At 41.7% G+C, this 18,186-nt stretch overlaps 1 protein-coding gene across 2 annotated transcripts in view; it reads right to left on the bottom strand.

The window, feature by feature from the left end:
* Window positions 1-18,186, bottom strand: part of KLF7 (KLF transcription factor 7) — a 230,549-nt gene that overhangs the window by 15,300 nt on the left and 197,063 nt on the right. For both annotated transcript variants that reach the window (XM_073633394.1, XM_073633395.1), the window contains exon 3: window positions 6,443-6,566. In XM_073633394.1, the coding sequence (XP_073489495.1) occupies window positions 6,443-6,566 (124 nt within the window). The remainder of the gene's footprint in view (window positions 1-6,442; window positions 6,567-18,186) is intronic.

An 18,186-nucleotide genomic window follows, 5' to 3' on the forward strand; every position in this document is an offset into this window, starting at 1 on the left:
TGTAGCGTCTCTCTTGCTCTCACAGGCTTTGTTGATTGGCCCCCACTGCTTTCAGTCAAATCTACTTAAAGTGAGCAGTGGGCAGGGCCTAGACATGCTGTATTCGTCTATGGATGCAGGCAGTGTGGCTCAGGAGTGAGCCCCCAGGTGTGCCCCCACAGCAAGCAGCTTGCTATGGTGGAATACCAAGAAGGGAAGGAGACAGGAGTGATAAGAAGAAGAGGAGACAGGAGCGCTGGCAGGGGGCCCAAGAAGAGGAGGATTGGGGCTGCTCGCTCTATGCAATTCCATTGCACAGAGCAGGTAAATATAAGCCTGTTTGTTACTAAAAAAATATGCTTACAATCAATCAATTACAATTTCCAAATGTACCCTTAAACCAATTTTTGAGATACAAATAAATGTTAAAGGACTGGCAGCTTTATCTTACGATCTGTTGTCTTCGATTACTCAAAAATTCTATGTCACAGGAGGGGGCAGTAAGGATTCGGATAGGCAGGATGTTCACGAAAACACATTGCTATAAAATCAAAAGCAAAAACTTTCTTCCTGTTTCCTGACCTGTTGTTTTGCCAGGAGCTAAATATATAACGGTGATTGTATTACAGACATTTTCCTGGCCTTTTCTTTTAATGCTATCCCTGAGTTCTTTGGCCTGATAACTCATCTTCCTCAGCCCTTTTCTAATGTGATTAAAAGCACATCTTTATTCAATAACGTTGACAATAGCCTGACTGAGGCTTTGCCTGGCCTACTAGGTCTCAGCTACCAAGCTTTCATAAGATGATAATGTCAGGGCTGTCACTTGTAATTATTCTAGCACTCTGTTCCCTTCACCCTTAGACTCGTCTTCCCTATACAAGAATTCTTGTTCCTTCCGGGAGATTTCTAGCCATTTACTTGCTACATAATGAAGCAGACATTTTTGCCAGGAGACTGACTTAAAGTGGGAAATGAAAAATGTCTGTCAGTACAATTTGAAGTGGCTTTAAACAATATTAATGCTGTGCACCAGTCAAAATACAAAATACGATTACCACGTTGGATGTAACTAACACAAAACTACAATGCTGGCTTCAAAGGTTATATTCATAGACAGACATTTCATTTTTTGGATAAATGAATGCTTATCTCTGATTGGCTGCTGTGGATCCATTTATATCGCTACTGTTTTCATCATATAAGTCAAAAGTGTCATATGTGTCTCCAACTCCAACACAAAAGCAAATGAGACAGGTTATGACACCAAAGATAACATATGCTGCTTCTGAGTGTGTGGACCTCACCTTATTTTATTACAGTAAAACCTTGGATTGTGAGCAGAATTCGTTCTGGAAACATGCTTGTAATCCAAAGCACTTGTATATCAAAGCGTATTTCACCATAAGAAATAATGGAAACTCAGATGATTTGTTCCACAACCATTTATTCATAAGTCCTTCAGTTTATAGTCTATATAAAAAGATTATAGAAATCTTGTGTTGTTGTTGTGTAACCATAAAATGTCCATCCACAAATGGAAGCCTCCACAAGGGGATTAGAGGCAAAATCTAACAGGAGCTACAGAGTATAAAAGAGAAGAGAGGCGCCTCTAAGTGTAGCAATATGGTTACATTTAATGAAGTACAACATTTAGCAACTCACATGGTTGATGATTAAAAGAGGCACATCTAAGTATGTAGGCATCCGGGGTAAAGCTGTCCACATAGACCATCCTCCGTACCGCCACTGACTTCATCCCTTCCACGCTGTGCTTTACGAGCGTGTCAAGCCTCGCTTTCAAATCGCTGTACTGCAGGGTAGTCTTCCTGGTCATGATTGCAGACTGACAGCGGTGATTGCCAGCGGTGCGGAGGACGGTCTGTGGACAGCTTTACCCCGGATGCCTGCATACTTAGATGTGCCTCTTTTAATCATCAACCATGTTAATTGGTAAATGTTGTATCTTCAATAAATGTAACCATATTGCTACACTTAGAGGCGCCTCTCTTCTCTTTTATACTCAGTTGTGATGTGACGCTACAAGACATCGCTTGTATATCAAGTCAAAATTTATTTAAACATTTTGCTTGTCTTGCAAGATGCTCTCATACCAAGTTACTCTCAAATCAAGGTTGTACTGTATATATTTTGTAATACAAGGTTACCTGTACATCTGTACCTTGCAAAATTCAAACTTTTCTTCCTAGGCTAATAAAGTGAATCATCAAAAACCTCTAGGTGACATTTTTGTCTCCGTTCCTTTTGTTTAAGCAAATATGGGTAAATTTGCCACCAGACGTACCTGGCCCCTGCTCTGAACTCACACAGGTCTCATTGGCTGCAGAGAAGGGTGGGATATGCTCCACTCAGTACTCCTGCTACACACAGATCCTTCACCTGTCCTATAAGGTCCAGTAAGTTGATTTCTGCAGCAAGAATCAGCAGATCAGCAGACAGCTACAGCTTGGAAACCTGTACAAAGCAATGACAGGCTCACAGGAGCCACGGCACTCTGCGGCTTTCGCATGTGCACTTATCTGCAGCTAGGCATAGATAACCACCTCTTGATGAGAACTGATTGTGTCCAGGGCAGGTCATCTGTCCCTAACCACAGGTAATCATTGGATTTGCATGCGAACAGTGGTGATGAGCCATCTTTTTTTTTCTGTGATGTTCATATTTTTGATAAGATGTTTTGCTTTTTTGGGTGAGATGTCCTTGTTTCTAATTACTTGATGATTCATATTCTGTTTATTGCTTATGATTATTGGTTATTTCATTTGCACATGTGTAAATGCTGCCTCTATTGGACATATTAGGGCAATTATTAGCATTCTCTGCTTAAAGCGATACTAAAGTCTTGTTTTTTTTTTTCTAAAATAACAAACATGTTATACTTACCTGCTATGCGCACAATGGTTGTGCACAGAGCAGCCTGGATCCTCCTCTTCTTGGGTCCTACGCCGGCGCTCCTGGCCTCTCCCTCCTGCTGGGTGCCCCCACAGCAATCAGCCTGCTGTGGGGGCACCCAATCAGCCGTGCTCCTGAGCCTTGGCTCTGAGTGTCCATTCACACACAGAGCAGCGGCTTGGCCCCACCACCCCTCCATCTCCTGATTGGTTTACTGGCTGTGATTGACAGCAGCGGGAGCCAATGTTTTTTTTCCCTTTATGCAACTAGCGGGTTGAGCGAAAAAACAAATTCCCTGACCACACATTCAATGTGAACAGGGGGAATCACTTTGTATTTGTGGCTTTGTATTGTGACAACTAGGAGATTTCCCCAGCATCGGTGTTTCCTAGCTATAGCCAGAGGCACTGACTTTTTGGGAAAAAAACTGACTGGCTGGTTGTACAGAAGTCAATCTACCAATCAATTTTTGTACAAGCAGTCTGCTCATATATGTATAGCAATTTTTTCAGTCCCTGCTGAACCAGACGAATTTCAATCCATGTATTCCTCCCTTAATGCCCTGATTTGCCCAAGGACAGGCAGATACCTTCCCAGGGCCAGTGTTTGACTATTTAATGCCCTATTCCATGCTTCCATTCATGCCCTCCTGTACCTTTTGTATTGAACTGTACTGTAATTGTGTTGTCCCCCTTATACATTGTAAAGCGCTGCGTAAACTGTTGGCGCTATATAAATCTCGTATAATAATAATGCCATCCAATGTGTACTATTGTGTTGATCTCTGTGATGGTCACAGTGATCACATAGTACATGGTACTCAAAAATTTAATACAAACTCCAGCTACTTTAGACTGGGTTCACACTAGTGCGAATTGTATGCGGGTTTCCCTGCATCCAATTGGCATGACAAGAGAGCTTGCCCGACTTTGGAGCGTCCGTGGCAGCTTCGGAGCGAATTGCACAGGGGTCCTGTGTGTCTTTGGCTCAGTTTCAGGCCCAAATTCACCCTAAACGGAGAACAGCGACACACCAGACCCCCGCATGTGAATTAAGTGTGAACCTAGCCTTATAAGCAGCATCCTTTTGGGATAAAGATTTTACATAAATACAGTAAATACAAGCTGATCATTGTAAGCACCCCTGCTAGTGTGAAATGGCTCATCTCTGTCTCATCTCTGTAAATGATACATTCTGCTGGAGAGCTTTTTTGGCTGAATCGCCAGGTGAAAATAGAAGATTCACTGGTGGTGAATAGGGATGAGCTTGTGTTTGTTCGGAACCAGGTTCGGGCCTGAACATGGAAAACAGCTGTCATTTTCTGGGCCCTTGGGCTGTGGCTGAGTAATTTCCCGACCCACAGCTGACAGACAAAAAGGGGCAGGGATGCTGGTGACAACATTGACCTAATTTGGCCTCACTGAGTATGAAAATACTTTGCATGAAAAAAATTGGCATTTAGGTGGCTGCAGTATCACTTCCTGAATGCTTGGCAGCCACTGCGCTACCACAATTTGAAAATTATATATAGTTTAATTCTAGTAAACTATTTATGTTTTCATAATAAATACTCCTGTTCCTGGAAGGTTCAGACTTTTTTTAGGGATCATATAACAGATTGGAATGTTGTTTTTTTTTTTTGTTTTTATCTAACCAATGTTGATTAGTGCTTCTCTAGAACTTTATCTCCACTTTGTTTTGTTTGCTTCTTGGTCATGATGACCAAGAAGCAACCAAAACAAAGTGGAGATAAAGTTCTAGAGAAGCACTAATCAAAGTTGGTTATAAAAAAAACAATATTAACAATATTCTAATCTGTTATCATCCCCCCTAGAGCACTGGTTAATCCATCATTAACAATGAAAACCATACAGCAATCAAAGCCTACAGAAAACTGATCGCCAAAACCCAGTGTCCAGGTAATGAGGTCATTAGTAGGAGAAGCAACCAAAAGGCTAGTCGCAACTCTGAAGTAACTGCAGAGATCTATATTATAATGAAGAAAAACATCAATGGATTAAAGCTGGGATTTATAGATTACTGATGGGAAGTAAACCTAAAAAATCGACACATTTGTAGATGCATGGCTGAAGACATGAAAAATGTATTTCCCAAGGTAATGCATGGTGACAAAAGTATCATGTTGTGGGAAGGCTTTTCATTGGCAGGGACTGGGAATCTGGTCAGCACTGAGGACAAAATGAATGGAGCCAAAACCAGAGCTATTCTATAGCAAAAGTAGGAAATCTTGGCACTCCACCCATGAAGCTACAAATCCCATCACGCTTCTCTCCATGGAAGTCATGCCTGTGCCTGTCAGAATCCTGCAAGGCCCACTAGGATTTGTAGTTTCTCCACCGCTGGAGTGTCAAGGCTGTCTATCTCACAAAATCAGTTTTATTCTACTAGAAACCTCAAAGGGGCAGAGATCCAGTAGAACCTCGGATTGTGAGTAAAGCGGTTTACGAGCGTTTCGCAATACAAGCTTTTTTTTTTTAAAATCCTGACTCGCCTTGCGAGCGTTGTCTTGCAAGACGATCAGGATTCAAGCTGCTGGGGTGTGAAGTACCGCATTTGGCCAGAGGTGACACTCGGAGAGTGTTTCCGAGTGTCTCCGGTGCCCCCGAACCTCTGGCCACATGCGGTACTGCATAGACAAGCAGTGGCCGTGGAACAGATTATCTGATCTTCCATTATTTCCTATGGGGAAACTTGCTTTGATATATAAGTGCTTTGGATTACAAGCATTCTTCTGGAACTAATTATGCTTGTAATCCAAGGTATTACTGTACCTTTATACATATACACATTATACACAGAACCATTAACAGTATATCTAACTTTTTTCCTCTTTGAATAGAGAAGGAGATGGATAAACCCCATGTTAGTATTTTGCTATCTGTGTCCCATTCCAGGGATTTCCCTTTGCCTCCTGTTCTGTAGACACTACAGGAAGCCAGAAGTAATCTATCCAAAGTGAGGTAAACCCCCTTCTAGACCAGGGGCCTCAAACTGGCGGCCCACCAGCTGTTGCGAAACTACAAGTCCCATGAGGAATTGCAAGGCTGACAGTTACAAGCATGACTCCCACAGGCAGAGGCATGATGGGAGTTGTAGTTTCAAAACAGCTGGAGGGCTGCCAGTTTGAGACCCCTGTCTTAGACAGTTTGGGATAAGTGCCCTGATTGGAAGATTTCTCCCCTATTTCTGTTCTGGTGATAATGGCTCCAAGGACAAATACAGAGGGAACATCTCCTTTGTAGGGTTTTGGCTTTATATACATTTTAACACTTGTTTATTTACATTGGGCTGATCATTTTCACATGCATATCCAAAAAAATGTAGGAAAGACTATGGTAGGGGTAGGAAAACTTTGGCACCCCAGCTTTTGTAGATCTACGAATTCATGAAGCATTGCATGACAATGACAGCCACAGGCACGACTCCCAGAGGCATGATGTGATTTTTAGTCTTACCACAGCTGAACTGCCAAGGTTGCCAACCCTTGGAATATGGTTTCCCCTTAAATAATAATGTAACAATAGCTTACCTGTCACAGTGGTTGCATTTAAATGGCTTTGCCCCTGTGTGTTTTCTGTAGTGCCTCGTAAGCTCATCACTCCTAGCAAAACGCCAGTCACACCCTTCCCAAGAGCATTTATATGGCTTCTCACCTGCAAAAGAATACAAACAGATTGTAAGAAATAAAATCTTATCATACATTTATACATCTGACCACTCAGCCAAGACCCTAGTTTTTGGCTTTCCAACTATGATGAAAGGGGTCCCTTGTAGCACCTGAAATTCGTTGGCTTTTTCAGTTTGAATAAAAATAAAACTTTCTAGACTTTATCAGTGGAGTTACACTTTCTTCCCTAACATCCCCTCCAATAAAAACTTAACAGGATTTTTTTTTATCCTTCCCTTCTCTATCCAAAAACAAAAAAAGCATTAGGTTGGCATTGGGTTCACACTAAAGCAGAACTTTACCCAAAAGTGGAAGTTCTGTTTTTCCACCTCCTCCCCACCCCTCCTTTATCACTTTTGGGGATATATGTATTTTTTCAGGGGATGGGAGTGGGTACATGGTTTCAATAGGTCCCCTCTCCAACTCAGTTTGGCCTCCTTTCTCTTTGCCCTTAGCTTTCTTTGATATGTCACAGGTTCCAGAAGGCTGGGGGACCATTCGCAAAGCACAGCGGGAAGCTGGCTATGAAGCTGCAAGGACTCTCAGCCAGCTTCCCTTAGTAAACATAGCGGCGCCGGGAACCCGAAGACCGGGGGAAGAACCAGCCTGAGTGAGGACAGCGCTAAATCCTTGGACAGGTAAGTGTCCTTTTATTAAAAGTCAGCAGCTGCAGTATTTATAGCTCTTGACTTTTCATTTTTTCCTTACAGCTTGAAGATTCTATTTAATATGCAATGCCCATTAAAAACAAATGATTTACAGAGGCTTTAGGAGTTCTCTTAGGTTGTGAAAAAAATAACTAGAACATTTTTTTCCTTTCATTATTTCGTATTTGCCAAAAAATAAGTAGTATTTTTTTATTTTGCTAGGTATTTTTCTTTAATACCTAGCTTTTTTTAAATAAATAAAAAAGAAAGGAAAAATAAACTGCCTGCGGAAATATCTGAGTTCAGCCAAAATGGATATTTGTGTGATCCTTACATGCTAATGGACTGACTCACACACTGGCTTCTGGTATGTTTTGAGGACTGTAGTAGCAAAATCCCCCACCAGCCAAAGTTAACATTTGTACTTCATAAAGGCATGGAGTCTCACTCTTCCCTGGGCAGCAGAGGGAGTCACACTACTATGTTGAAATATTTACCTAGTAGGACCACATTTAATGACATGGTATATGCTTAGATTTGGGTAATCAGATGCAGCATCACATTCTAGAATCACAGGGGGGTAAAAAGTTTGGAAGCAATCAATCCTAACTGGCAGCAAAACTGAGTGGACCTTTAAAGTGTAACTCGAGCCAAAACATTTGATGTTTTTACAACTTTGTCCCCATCTGAGCAATTTTTTCCTATTTCCCCCTTTCAGTGACCACCAAAACAGAGGCAAGAAGTGAGAAACACAAACCGCAATAAAAATGTCAAAAATGAATATGCTTTATTGTCATTTCTTACAAACAGAGAAGCAAATACAAGAAAAAACTTGAAGATTCTAAACCTTCCCCACTTTGTCCAGACTGGAGTTTCACTTTAAAGCGGTATTTAATCCAAAGCAAACATTTATTGAATTGTTAACCAATTCTTAAATGTGATGGCTGCATTTTTTTAGGCTTTCTTTCCTTTATTTTCACCTTGTGACACAGTCAGCAAATCTGTTGTTTTTCAACAGAACAAGCTCTCCTGCAGATGTAGCCATATTGAGACAAACCATTTACTACTGACAGGGGTGCTTACAACGATCAGCTTTTATTTATTTATGAAGAGCTTTCTCGCAAAAGTAGTGGCGGCCTGTGGAAATTTTTATTGGGGGGGGGGGCAAACAGCATGCCACCAACCCCCCCCCCCCCCACTGGGTCGGTTGGTGGCACTCACCCCATCACTGCTGACGGTTTCCCCTGCTCAGCGGCCTCCTGTTCTCCTGAGGCCTCTCATTCTCCAGGTCATCACAGCAGTTTCCGTTTCCTCCCTCCTCCTCAATGGCCAATCGGGAGTCATTCTCTTTTTGGCCAATCGGGAAAACAGGCCTAACACCCGCTTCTGATTGGCTGGATTGGGGATCAGGGTTTCAACAGTGAATATTTATTCGCTGTTGTAACACACCTGGGTGGGATTTGAGCGCATCCTCTGCGACCCAAGCCCACCCGATTTTGAAGCCTATTAGAGCCTCTGGCTCTAATCAGGTGCTTCAAAAAAAAGACCCGCCAATGTAATTCATGTACCCCATGCACTGAAAGGGGCCGGACACATGACTAGGGGGTGGCAGGGGAGGCCGTGGATAGATTCATGTTATACAAAATCTATCCATTGCATATAGGGGGGTGGAGTGGTGAGAGGGGAGAGACGAGGCAGCGCCCAGGCACCCCTAATGGAAGGGCCGCCACTGCCCAAAAGGAAAAAAAAACAGTTTGCTCTCTCTGCTTGTGTAACTGCAGTGTGAGCTGGAGTTTGGCTTCAATTTGTTAGAGTATCTAAATCGGATTGCACATCTAACACTCCCCTCCCCACAGCCTGACAATTCTGCTATCCAAAGATACCCCTGTGCTCTTACATCCAGCGTGGAGGCACTCTAATACAGAAGGTGTGTTACTGGTCAGCTCACCAGGTAAAAACACAGGGGAAACAGCCTAAGAAAAGGAATATATATAAAGATATGTGTCGCTAACTACAAGTAAGTACATAGCTGTACCTACGATTTTAAACTGTAAGTTATTACTTGTTTTTTTTTTTTTTAATTGGATTGAAATACTGCACTATGGAGCCCTCCTTCTTTATTGCATGACCATATTGCATCGGATGAGCCTGAAATCCACCCTGGTATCGGCATTGCTGTGGATATCTGTGGGAATTGATCAATTGCTGAGGATCCAGTGTATAGCCATACCAAGGCTTGACTTGACCTGTAGGGGTCTTTGTATGAGGTGAGAGGCCGGGGCAAATGAGTGGCGCGGATGGTGATAATAATTGGATGAAGTGGATTTTGTTTGGTCGTTTTGCACATGCACTTTTTTTCCTCTATGAACTGTCACTTGGAGATTTTTTCCTTTTTAGACTTTGATTGCATTATCTGCACTTTTGGAGCATTTTTTGCACTTTATTGTTTTGTTTGCACTCTATTAGACTTTCTGACATTATGAATGATTATTACCATTTACTATGTTGAAGACTACTTGCACTTGTTTATCCAGTATATAGCTGTAGCACGGTCTTATTCTTTCAGTGTGTCATTACACTTATTATTTTTGTCACATTTTTTATTATTTATTACTTGTAGTTAGCGCCACACATCTGTATATATATATTTATTTGCTATTCTGTGTGGGAACACTTTCATGTGTTGACAGCATCTCATATTCATATATATTATATTTTTTATCTGTTTATTTTATATTTTTTTCATTTGAGCTAGTTTAAGTTTTGCGCATTAGTTCTCTTCTCTTTTATATCTAAGAAAAGGAAACTGATGCAGCCAACCCATCTAAAGATTAGTAAGCTGCAATATATTAAATTTTTTGTTTTGCGTTTTATACCGCTTTAAGGCAAAAATAGCATCTTGGTGACAAGTATATATAAATAGATTCCAATAGACCCCATGATTCAGATAGCATTTTCAGTCTTTCTGTGGATTACTAATGTTAAAGCTGAACTCCGGGTATAGATTTTATTGCATACTTACATTGGTCCAATGTAAGTATGCTTGTGCCATACCCGTGGGACAGCTGCAGAAGTGGAAAACCACAACAGTGATCGTTGCAGTCTTCTGGGTCAAGCCCTGCATTTTTATTAATAAAGTCAAGGTGCACTTTGATTAGATGAGTTGGAAAGGGGGGGGGGGGTGACATCACGGTAATGTCACCACTTCCACGACAGTCCTACAGGTATGGAATATCTATACTTACACTGGTCCAAATTGGACCAATGTAACTATGCTACAAAATCCATACCTGGAATTCAGCTTTACAAAGAATGACTTTTGTTTAATAGCTTTCAATAATAGATTAACAGGATCACCAGGCGGAGAGAATGTCATGTAGGCCCTTCCAGGGGCAGAAAATGTGACAAGTGGCTATTATTCCAGGTGCTGTGTTGTGATGCAACGCATATTGTTCCCCTGAGTACCACTTATCATGTTTTATGTCCAGAAAGAGAGCATTTCACGGTGATTTTTTCAAGTGTTTATGGGACTCTGATGTGCTGGAAATCCACGTATGTAATTAGACATTTATGGGTGAACAAGTATTAATGGGCATTCGATGCACCATTGCTGTAACAAGCCAAATTCATTTTTTGCCAGCTTCAATCATAGATCATTAGGCAGATAGAGCTGATCTATTCTGGACACAGCAAGACTTGACTCCAAACTACCTTAATAAGTACATTTTTAATTGTTTGTGTTTCCTGCAGTCATGCTGGATCTGTAATCCTTTTCTTTGTAATTAGTTTATTTTTGTAGCTGATGTTACGTTTTTCCAGTTATCAGCCTCCCAATGCATAATTACAGTGAATTCTATAAAAATCATCAGTTTTTCTGTTGACATTAAGTTTTTACAAAGCTGTTCCAGACGTCAGAAAATAATGGTGAAATGTAAGTTTACAGAAATGACATAAGAGAAAAAGGAAGTAAGACTTTAAATAGCCTATCTGACAAACTCACACAATCTATTTTTATAACAGTGCTATCCCTTGTGCATCTTATATAGCAGCAGTATCATCCAGCAGATTACAATACAATATAACATTCTGCTGGGTCTGTGCAATTCGATATATGCAATACATCCTTTTGCTTGAAGAAAATCACTTTGTTCGGCTTTTTTTTTATTTTACTAAAGGTACATTTTGGTGGGATACAAGGCTTTTGCTGGTCATACACATCACGATAAAAGAAAGATCATATTGCAGATTTCCGTTTCAAAGATTTTTTGCTTGAAAATAAATTATTAGTTGGAAATCCATTCCATTTCCTTCCTCTGACACTTGTAGCCACACTGCCCTAAGCAGAAGTGTTTTTTTAAGGCTTCATTTACATCATTGCATTGTGGAAACCCATGCACAATTGCACACTTTCCCGCAATGCACAAAATGCACTGCCCCTTTGCAATACGTGCAGTGATGCCACTAATTCTTGCCACACATCTTGCTGTAAAGCACTGCATAAATTGACAATGCTATATAAGTACAGTGCCTTGAAAAAGTATTCATACCCTGACATTTTCCACATTTTGTCATGTTACAACCAAAAACGTAAATGTATTTTATTGGGATTTTATATGATAGGCCAACACAAAGTGGCACATAATTGTGAAGTGGAAGAAAAATTATAAATGGTTTTCAAAATGTTTTACAGATAAATATCTGAAAAGCGTAGCGTGCATTTGTATTGATCCTCCTTTACTCTGATACCCCTAACTAAAATCTAGTGGAACCAATTGCCTTCAGAAGTCACTTAATTAGTAAATAGAGTCCACCTGTGTGTAATTTAATCTCAGTATAAATACAGCTGTTCTGTGAAGCCCTCAGACGTTTGTTAGAGAACCTTAGTGAACAAACAGCATCATGAAGGCCAAGGAACACACCAGACAGGTCAGGAATACAGTTGTGGAGAAGTTTAAAGCAGGGTTATGTTATAAAAAAATATCCCAAGCTCTGAACATCTCATAGAGCACTGTTCAATCCATCATCCGAAAATGGAAAGAGTATGGCACAACTGCAAACCTACCAAGACATGGCTGTCCACCAAACTGACAGGCCGAGCAAGGAGAGCATTAATCAGAGAAGCAGCCAAAAGGCCCATGGTAACTCTGGAGGAGCTGCAGAGATCTACAGCTCAGGTGGGAGAATCTGTCCACAGGACAACTATTAGTCGTGCACTCCACAAATCCAGCCTTTATGGAAGAGTGGCAAGAAGAAAACCAATGTTGAAAGAAATTCATAAGAAGTCCGTTTGCAGTTTGTGAGAAGCCATGCGGGGGACACAGCAAACGTGGAAGAAGGTGCTCTGGTCAGATGAGACTAAAATGTAACTTTTTGGCCTAAAAGCAAAATGCTATGTGTGGCGGAAAACTGCACATCACCCTGAACACCCCGCCCTGAAAACATGGTGATGGCAGCATCATGTTGTGGGGGTGCTTTTCTTCAGTAGGGACAGGGAAGCTGGTCAGAGTTAATGGGAAGATGAATGGAGTCAAATACAGGGCAAGCTTAGAAGAAAACACAAGCGGAATTTTCGTCGGACTGAATTCCGAAGCACTTTTCGACGGAGTACCGATGGAGTTCGGACTTGCCTACACACGATCACACCAAAGTCCGATCCTTTCGAACGTGATGACGTACGATCGGACTAGAATGAGGAAGTTCTTAGCCAGTAGCCAATAGCTGCCCTTGCGTCGTTTTTGGTCCGTCGGACTAGCATACAGACGAACTGATTTTTCGATAGGAATTGAGTCCGTCGGAAAGATTTGAAACTATTTCTAAGGTCCGTCAGATTTTTAGACAGGTCCGATGAAAAGGTCTGATGAAGCCCACACACGATCGGATTCGTTCCGTCGGACCTTTGATGCCGAAAAGTCCGGTCGTGTGTACGCGGCAAAAGACTTGAGACTGAGGTGAAGGTTCACCTTCCAGCAGGACAACGACCCTAAACATACAGCCAAAGCTACAATGGAATGTGTATCAAAGCATATTCATGTGTTCGAATGGCCCAGTCAAAGTCCAGACCTAAATCCAATTGAGAATATGTAGCAAGATATGAAAAATGATTTTCACAGACACTCTCCATCCAATCTGACAGAGCTTGAGCTATTTTGCAAAGAAGAATGGGCAAAACTTTCACTCTCTAGATGTGCAAAGCTGGTAGAGACATACCCAAAAAGACTTGCAGCTGTAACTGCAGTGAAAGGTGGTTCTACAAGGTATTGACTCAGGGGGGCTGAATACATATGCACACCACACTTTTGAGATATTTATTTGTAAAAAAAATTGAAAACCATTTATCATTTTACTTCCACTTCACAATTATGTGCCACTTTGTGTTGGTCTATCACATAAAATTCCAATAAAATAAATTTACATTTTTGGTTGTAACATGACAAAATGTGGAACATTTCAATGGATATGAATACCTTTTCAAGGCACTGTACCTGTAATAAATAAACAAAATAAGCCTTCTATGTAGAGATGGCACCCTTGTGCCAAGGTCTGAGTCTGGGGCCCGGGCTTGCTGTGGGTGGGTTTCCCAGAAGGAGTGGAGCCAATCCTAGGAAGGAGCACCAGGGAGGAACTTCGATTGGAGGCACCAAAGAGGCTGGAATTTGGTTTGGACCTCAAAAGGAGTCTGGTGTCTGACCCAGGGAGTCTGTGCTTCACCTGCTCTACAAGTGCTTAAGAATCACAGGATGCCAGTCCTTTTATCTGTGTAGGAATGTAAATACAATTTTCTCTGGAGTCTGCACTCTGCAATGGGCCTCCTGTTCTCTAACCCTCTTTCCCTGAGTTTATGGTGGCAAATTTATGACTGCCCCTATCTGTCCAGAACCCACTATATGTCAACGACTCAACCCTGAGTTGCAGTGTCAGCCCATCTGACCACTAGGGTTCTCTTACTTAGGAGGCTGTTTATTTTCTAATCAGCATGATTAGTCAAAGAAAAAGATAGCACAGAGAGCCAAGGCAACTAGAACTTCCAAGCCAGCTATGTCAATCCATAGCTTTACTTTCAAGTGTATCTCTAGCCAAAACTTTTTTCTACTTTTTGGATAGAGTAGGATATGGTTAAAGCTGAACTAGGTAGATCTAAAACACACAAATTATTGCAGCTGTGTAATTATTAACACATCATTAAATATAGTGTGCACATGCAAGAAGTGTGAGTACCTAAATTTGGCCTGGCATGAGTTTCTTGTAGCCTCTATATAGCATAGCTGGAATGTGAGAGGAAGAAGTAACACAAAGGGCCAGTCAATTCATGTGCTGACCAGAAGCTTGCTGATAGGAAGAAAAAACATAGTGACAAAGAGATAAAAAGCTCCTTACTGTGCCACTTCACCTTGCACTGTCCAGTCAAAGGTAGGGGCAAGTTCATCCACTCAGAGGAAGTAGGTTGAATGATGCTGGCCATCATACCGAGGACATATAGTGGTGGAAAAAAATATTACATGGGGAAATCTCTGGATTGAAGGTGAATAAAATAGCTGGTTTTGTAATGTAATCTTTTCATGTGCTAATCATTTTCATTGTGTTATTTTTAACTGGAGATCTACTTCTTTATGTCCAGTAGGGGGAATTTGCCTTCTCTACTTGCCCCGGTGACACAACATGAAGAGGAAGTCTCTCAATAGTGAGCAGAAATACTGACCTCCTATTTCAGTGAGCACTGTAAAAATTTGGATTTGCCATCACTTTCTGTCCCAGTGACAGTGGTAAAGAGGGCCATAGAGTGGGTGAATTTCCCTAACAGGACACAGCAATAAAACCTGTCAGAGGTTCTAAACCTTTCATACTTCATTAAAAAAAAGAAAAGTTTAAGTTACACATACAAATTTAAATAATAATTATAAAAAAGCAACCCCATTGCCTTCCCTATAAAATGTTGCCATCTTAGGCTGGCGATACAAAATGATTGCTGTAATATGAGGACAAACCTAAACAATCCATTCAGTTTAAATCCAATCTCCGATATCTTCATTGTAGCTCGAGTATCCATTGTCCGCATTTGGAAACAACCGACACCCCCTGACCCCCACCACGTTTACACACATTCTTAAAGTGGTTTTAAACCCTTTTGCGTGAATTCTACCTATAGGTAAGCCTAGAACAAGGCTTACCTATAGGTAGTGGAAATATCTCCTAAACGTGCGTCGTTTAGGAGATATTTCACTTGTAGTGCGCCAATGTCGTCATCGGAGCATACGCTGTGAAGAAACGGACCACCGTGGCGTTTCTTCCCCCAGCGTGTGGCGTGACTGACGGCTCCCGCGCGCATGCTCGGGAGTGACATCACGCGGCTCGGGCCAGTCACAGAGCCGCAGTCCGCGGCCGCGGAAGGAAGAAGGACGCAGCCTGCACAGGGGACAGAGCGGCCTTCGTCTTCAGGTGTCATATAATGGGCTAGTATGCATAGCCCATTATGCTTTTAATTTGCAGGCCTTGCGGGGAGCAAAAGAGGAAGTAAAACCCATCGGGGTTTACTTCTTCTTTAGTGATCATGCTTACTATGAGTACTCCTGTGCTAGAGCCCATCTCTCGTAAAATAAATTTTACTGACAATGGTGTCCCTGGTTACACCCTAATTTCTCCCTGAAACTTTAATTCCAAAGAGATAAAAAGCTACTTACTGTGTCACTTCTCCTTGCATTGTCCAGTCCAAATAGGAACTTGGAACCCATGTCTATACCTAGGGGACTTTATAAGATAATCACTTATACTCTTACCCTATATTTACCTCCTTGTTATAATATATAATCTATACTTATTGATAATAAAGTATAATTACTGTAACTCTTCAAGCGTAAAGCCGCATCAACTCACTCCCCACCCCCCTTTATTTTCTACCCTCTGCCCAACTCCTCCTTCCTTTTCCTCCCCTTTCTCCTGTCATTTTGGCCTCTATCGGCCACCCACATTTCTTCCCTCCCTTTTATAAAACTTTCACCATATTGTTGTGTACCATGCATTTGCTATTGTTCTGGTGTGTCCAATTAGTTTTTTTTTTCTCAATAAAGACATTTTAAAACAAACAAAAAAAAATGTTAATCCAATCTAATTGCATATATGGTCAGCCTTAGACTAGGACCTATATAGATTTCAAATATGGAGGCAAGCACATTATTTGAATTGCACATTTTCTCTGGGGCGGGCAAGAGCATATTATTTCTGGAAGGTATAAACTTTTATGACATTACAGAAAGGATGTGCAACCATTCTTTGCACATCACATCCGGGGTTTTTGGTCTGTGGTAATTGTGCTACTAATGATGGATACCCCAGATCATTTCTGAAGAAAGTATAATTTGTCCATTCAGCAAGTTGTCTCCCGTTTCATCACATTTAACCGCTTGCTGACTGCCTCACGCAGATATACTGCGGCAGAAGGGCTCGTACAGGCGAAATCATATACCTGTACGTTGCCCTTTAAGAGGCCGGCAAGCTCTGTGAGTCAGGTCGCGGGTCCCGCGGACTCGATCGCCGCGGGGATACCCGCGATCGCCTCACGGGGAGGAGGAATGGGGAGATGCTGATGTAAACAAGCATCTCCCCGTTCTGCCTAGTGACAGTGTCACTGGATCTCTGCTCCCTGTCATCTGAGCAGAGATCAGTGACGTCACACACACAGCCCATCCCCCTGACAGTTAGTAATCACTCCCTAGTACTGATTTAACCCCTCCCCGCCCCCTAGTGGTTAACCCCTTAACTGCCAGTGTCATTTACACAGCAATCAGTGCAATTTTATAGCACTGATTGCTGTATAAATGACAATGGTCCCAAAAATGTGTCAAAAATGTCCGATGTGTCCACCATAACGTCACATTCACAATAAAAATCGCTGATCGCCGCCATTTAAAAAAATATATATATATTAATAAAAATGCCATAAAACTATCCCCTATTTTGTAAAGGCTATAACTTTTGCGCAAACCGATCAATAATCGCTTATTGCGATTTTTTTTACCAAAAATATGTAGAAGAATACATAACGGCCTAAACTGAGGAAAAAAAATGTTTTTTATATATTTTTGGGGGATATTTATTATAGCAAAAAGTAAAAAATAATGCTTTTTTTCAAAATTGTCGCAGAGGCGGTCAAATACCACCAAAAGAAAGCTCCATTTGTGGGAAAAAAAGGACGTCAATTTTGTTTGGGAGCCACGTCGCACGACCGCGCAATTGTCAGTTAAAGCGACGCAGTGCTGAATCGCAAAAAGTGCTCTGGTCATGAAGGGGGTAAATTCTTCCGGGGCTGAAGTGGTTAAACCAGCACACCCATATGTATTGCCACATAGCTCTTCCAATAAGATTATGTTTCACCCATTACTTTTCGTGGAATTTTAAATTTTTTAACTTTACTGTGTTTATGACACAAAAGTTGCTTTCCAGGTGGGGGGAAATTTATAGGAGAAAAACCCCCTTTCTCACGTCTTTACCTGGAGCTTGGGCTGGAGGAAGCGTGCAGCTTCTTACACAGAGCGAGACAAGCATGGGATAGGTACGTGCTCTTGACAGCCCCCGGTGGTGACTATAGGCATGACAACATTTATTTAAAGGACAAAAACCCACAAGAATTAGAGAAATTCCTTAGGAATCTCCCTTACCTTATCTAGCTGCAGGGTTCTCTGGTAACAGACCCAATCTTCACCACTCACGGTGGGCTCCGTTAAAAAACCTTCAGGGACTGGGCCCCCTTTTTTATCGGAGGATCCACAGCCCTGGGCCCGTAAAGCACCCCGCCAGGAATATGGCTGAAAAAAACAAATACTGGATCCCGGGGGGTCCAGCTCTCTAAAAAGACAAGCGTTACAGGTAAAATCTTGTTTCTTTGGATATGAGGCCCGGGTACCATTTAATTCGGCCTGGAAAAGACACTTTGAATGAATCCGGTTGCAAAGCTTGCCCCAGCAAGGA

Source organism: Aquarana catesbeiana, linkage group LG06, assembly GCF_042186555.1.
Source record: "Aquarana catesbeiana isolate 2022-GZ linkage group LG06, ASM4218655v1, whole genome shotgun sequence".
Lineage (NCBI taxonomy): Eukaryota > Metazoa > Chordata > Amphibia > Anura > Ranidae > Aquarana > Aquarana catesbeiana.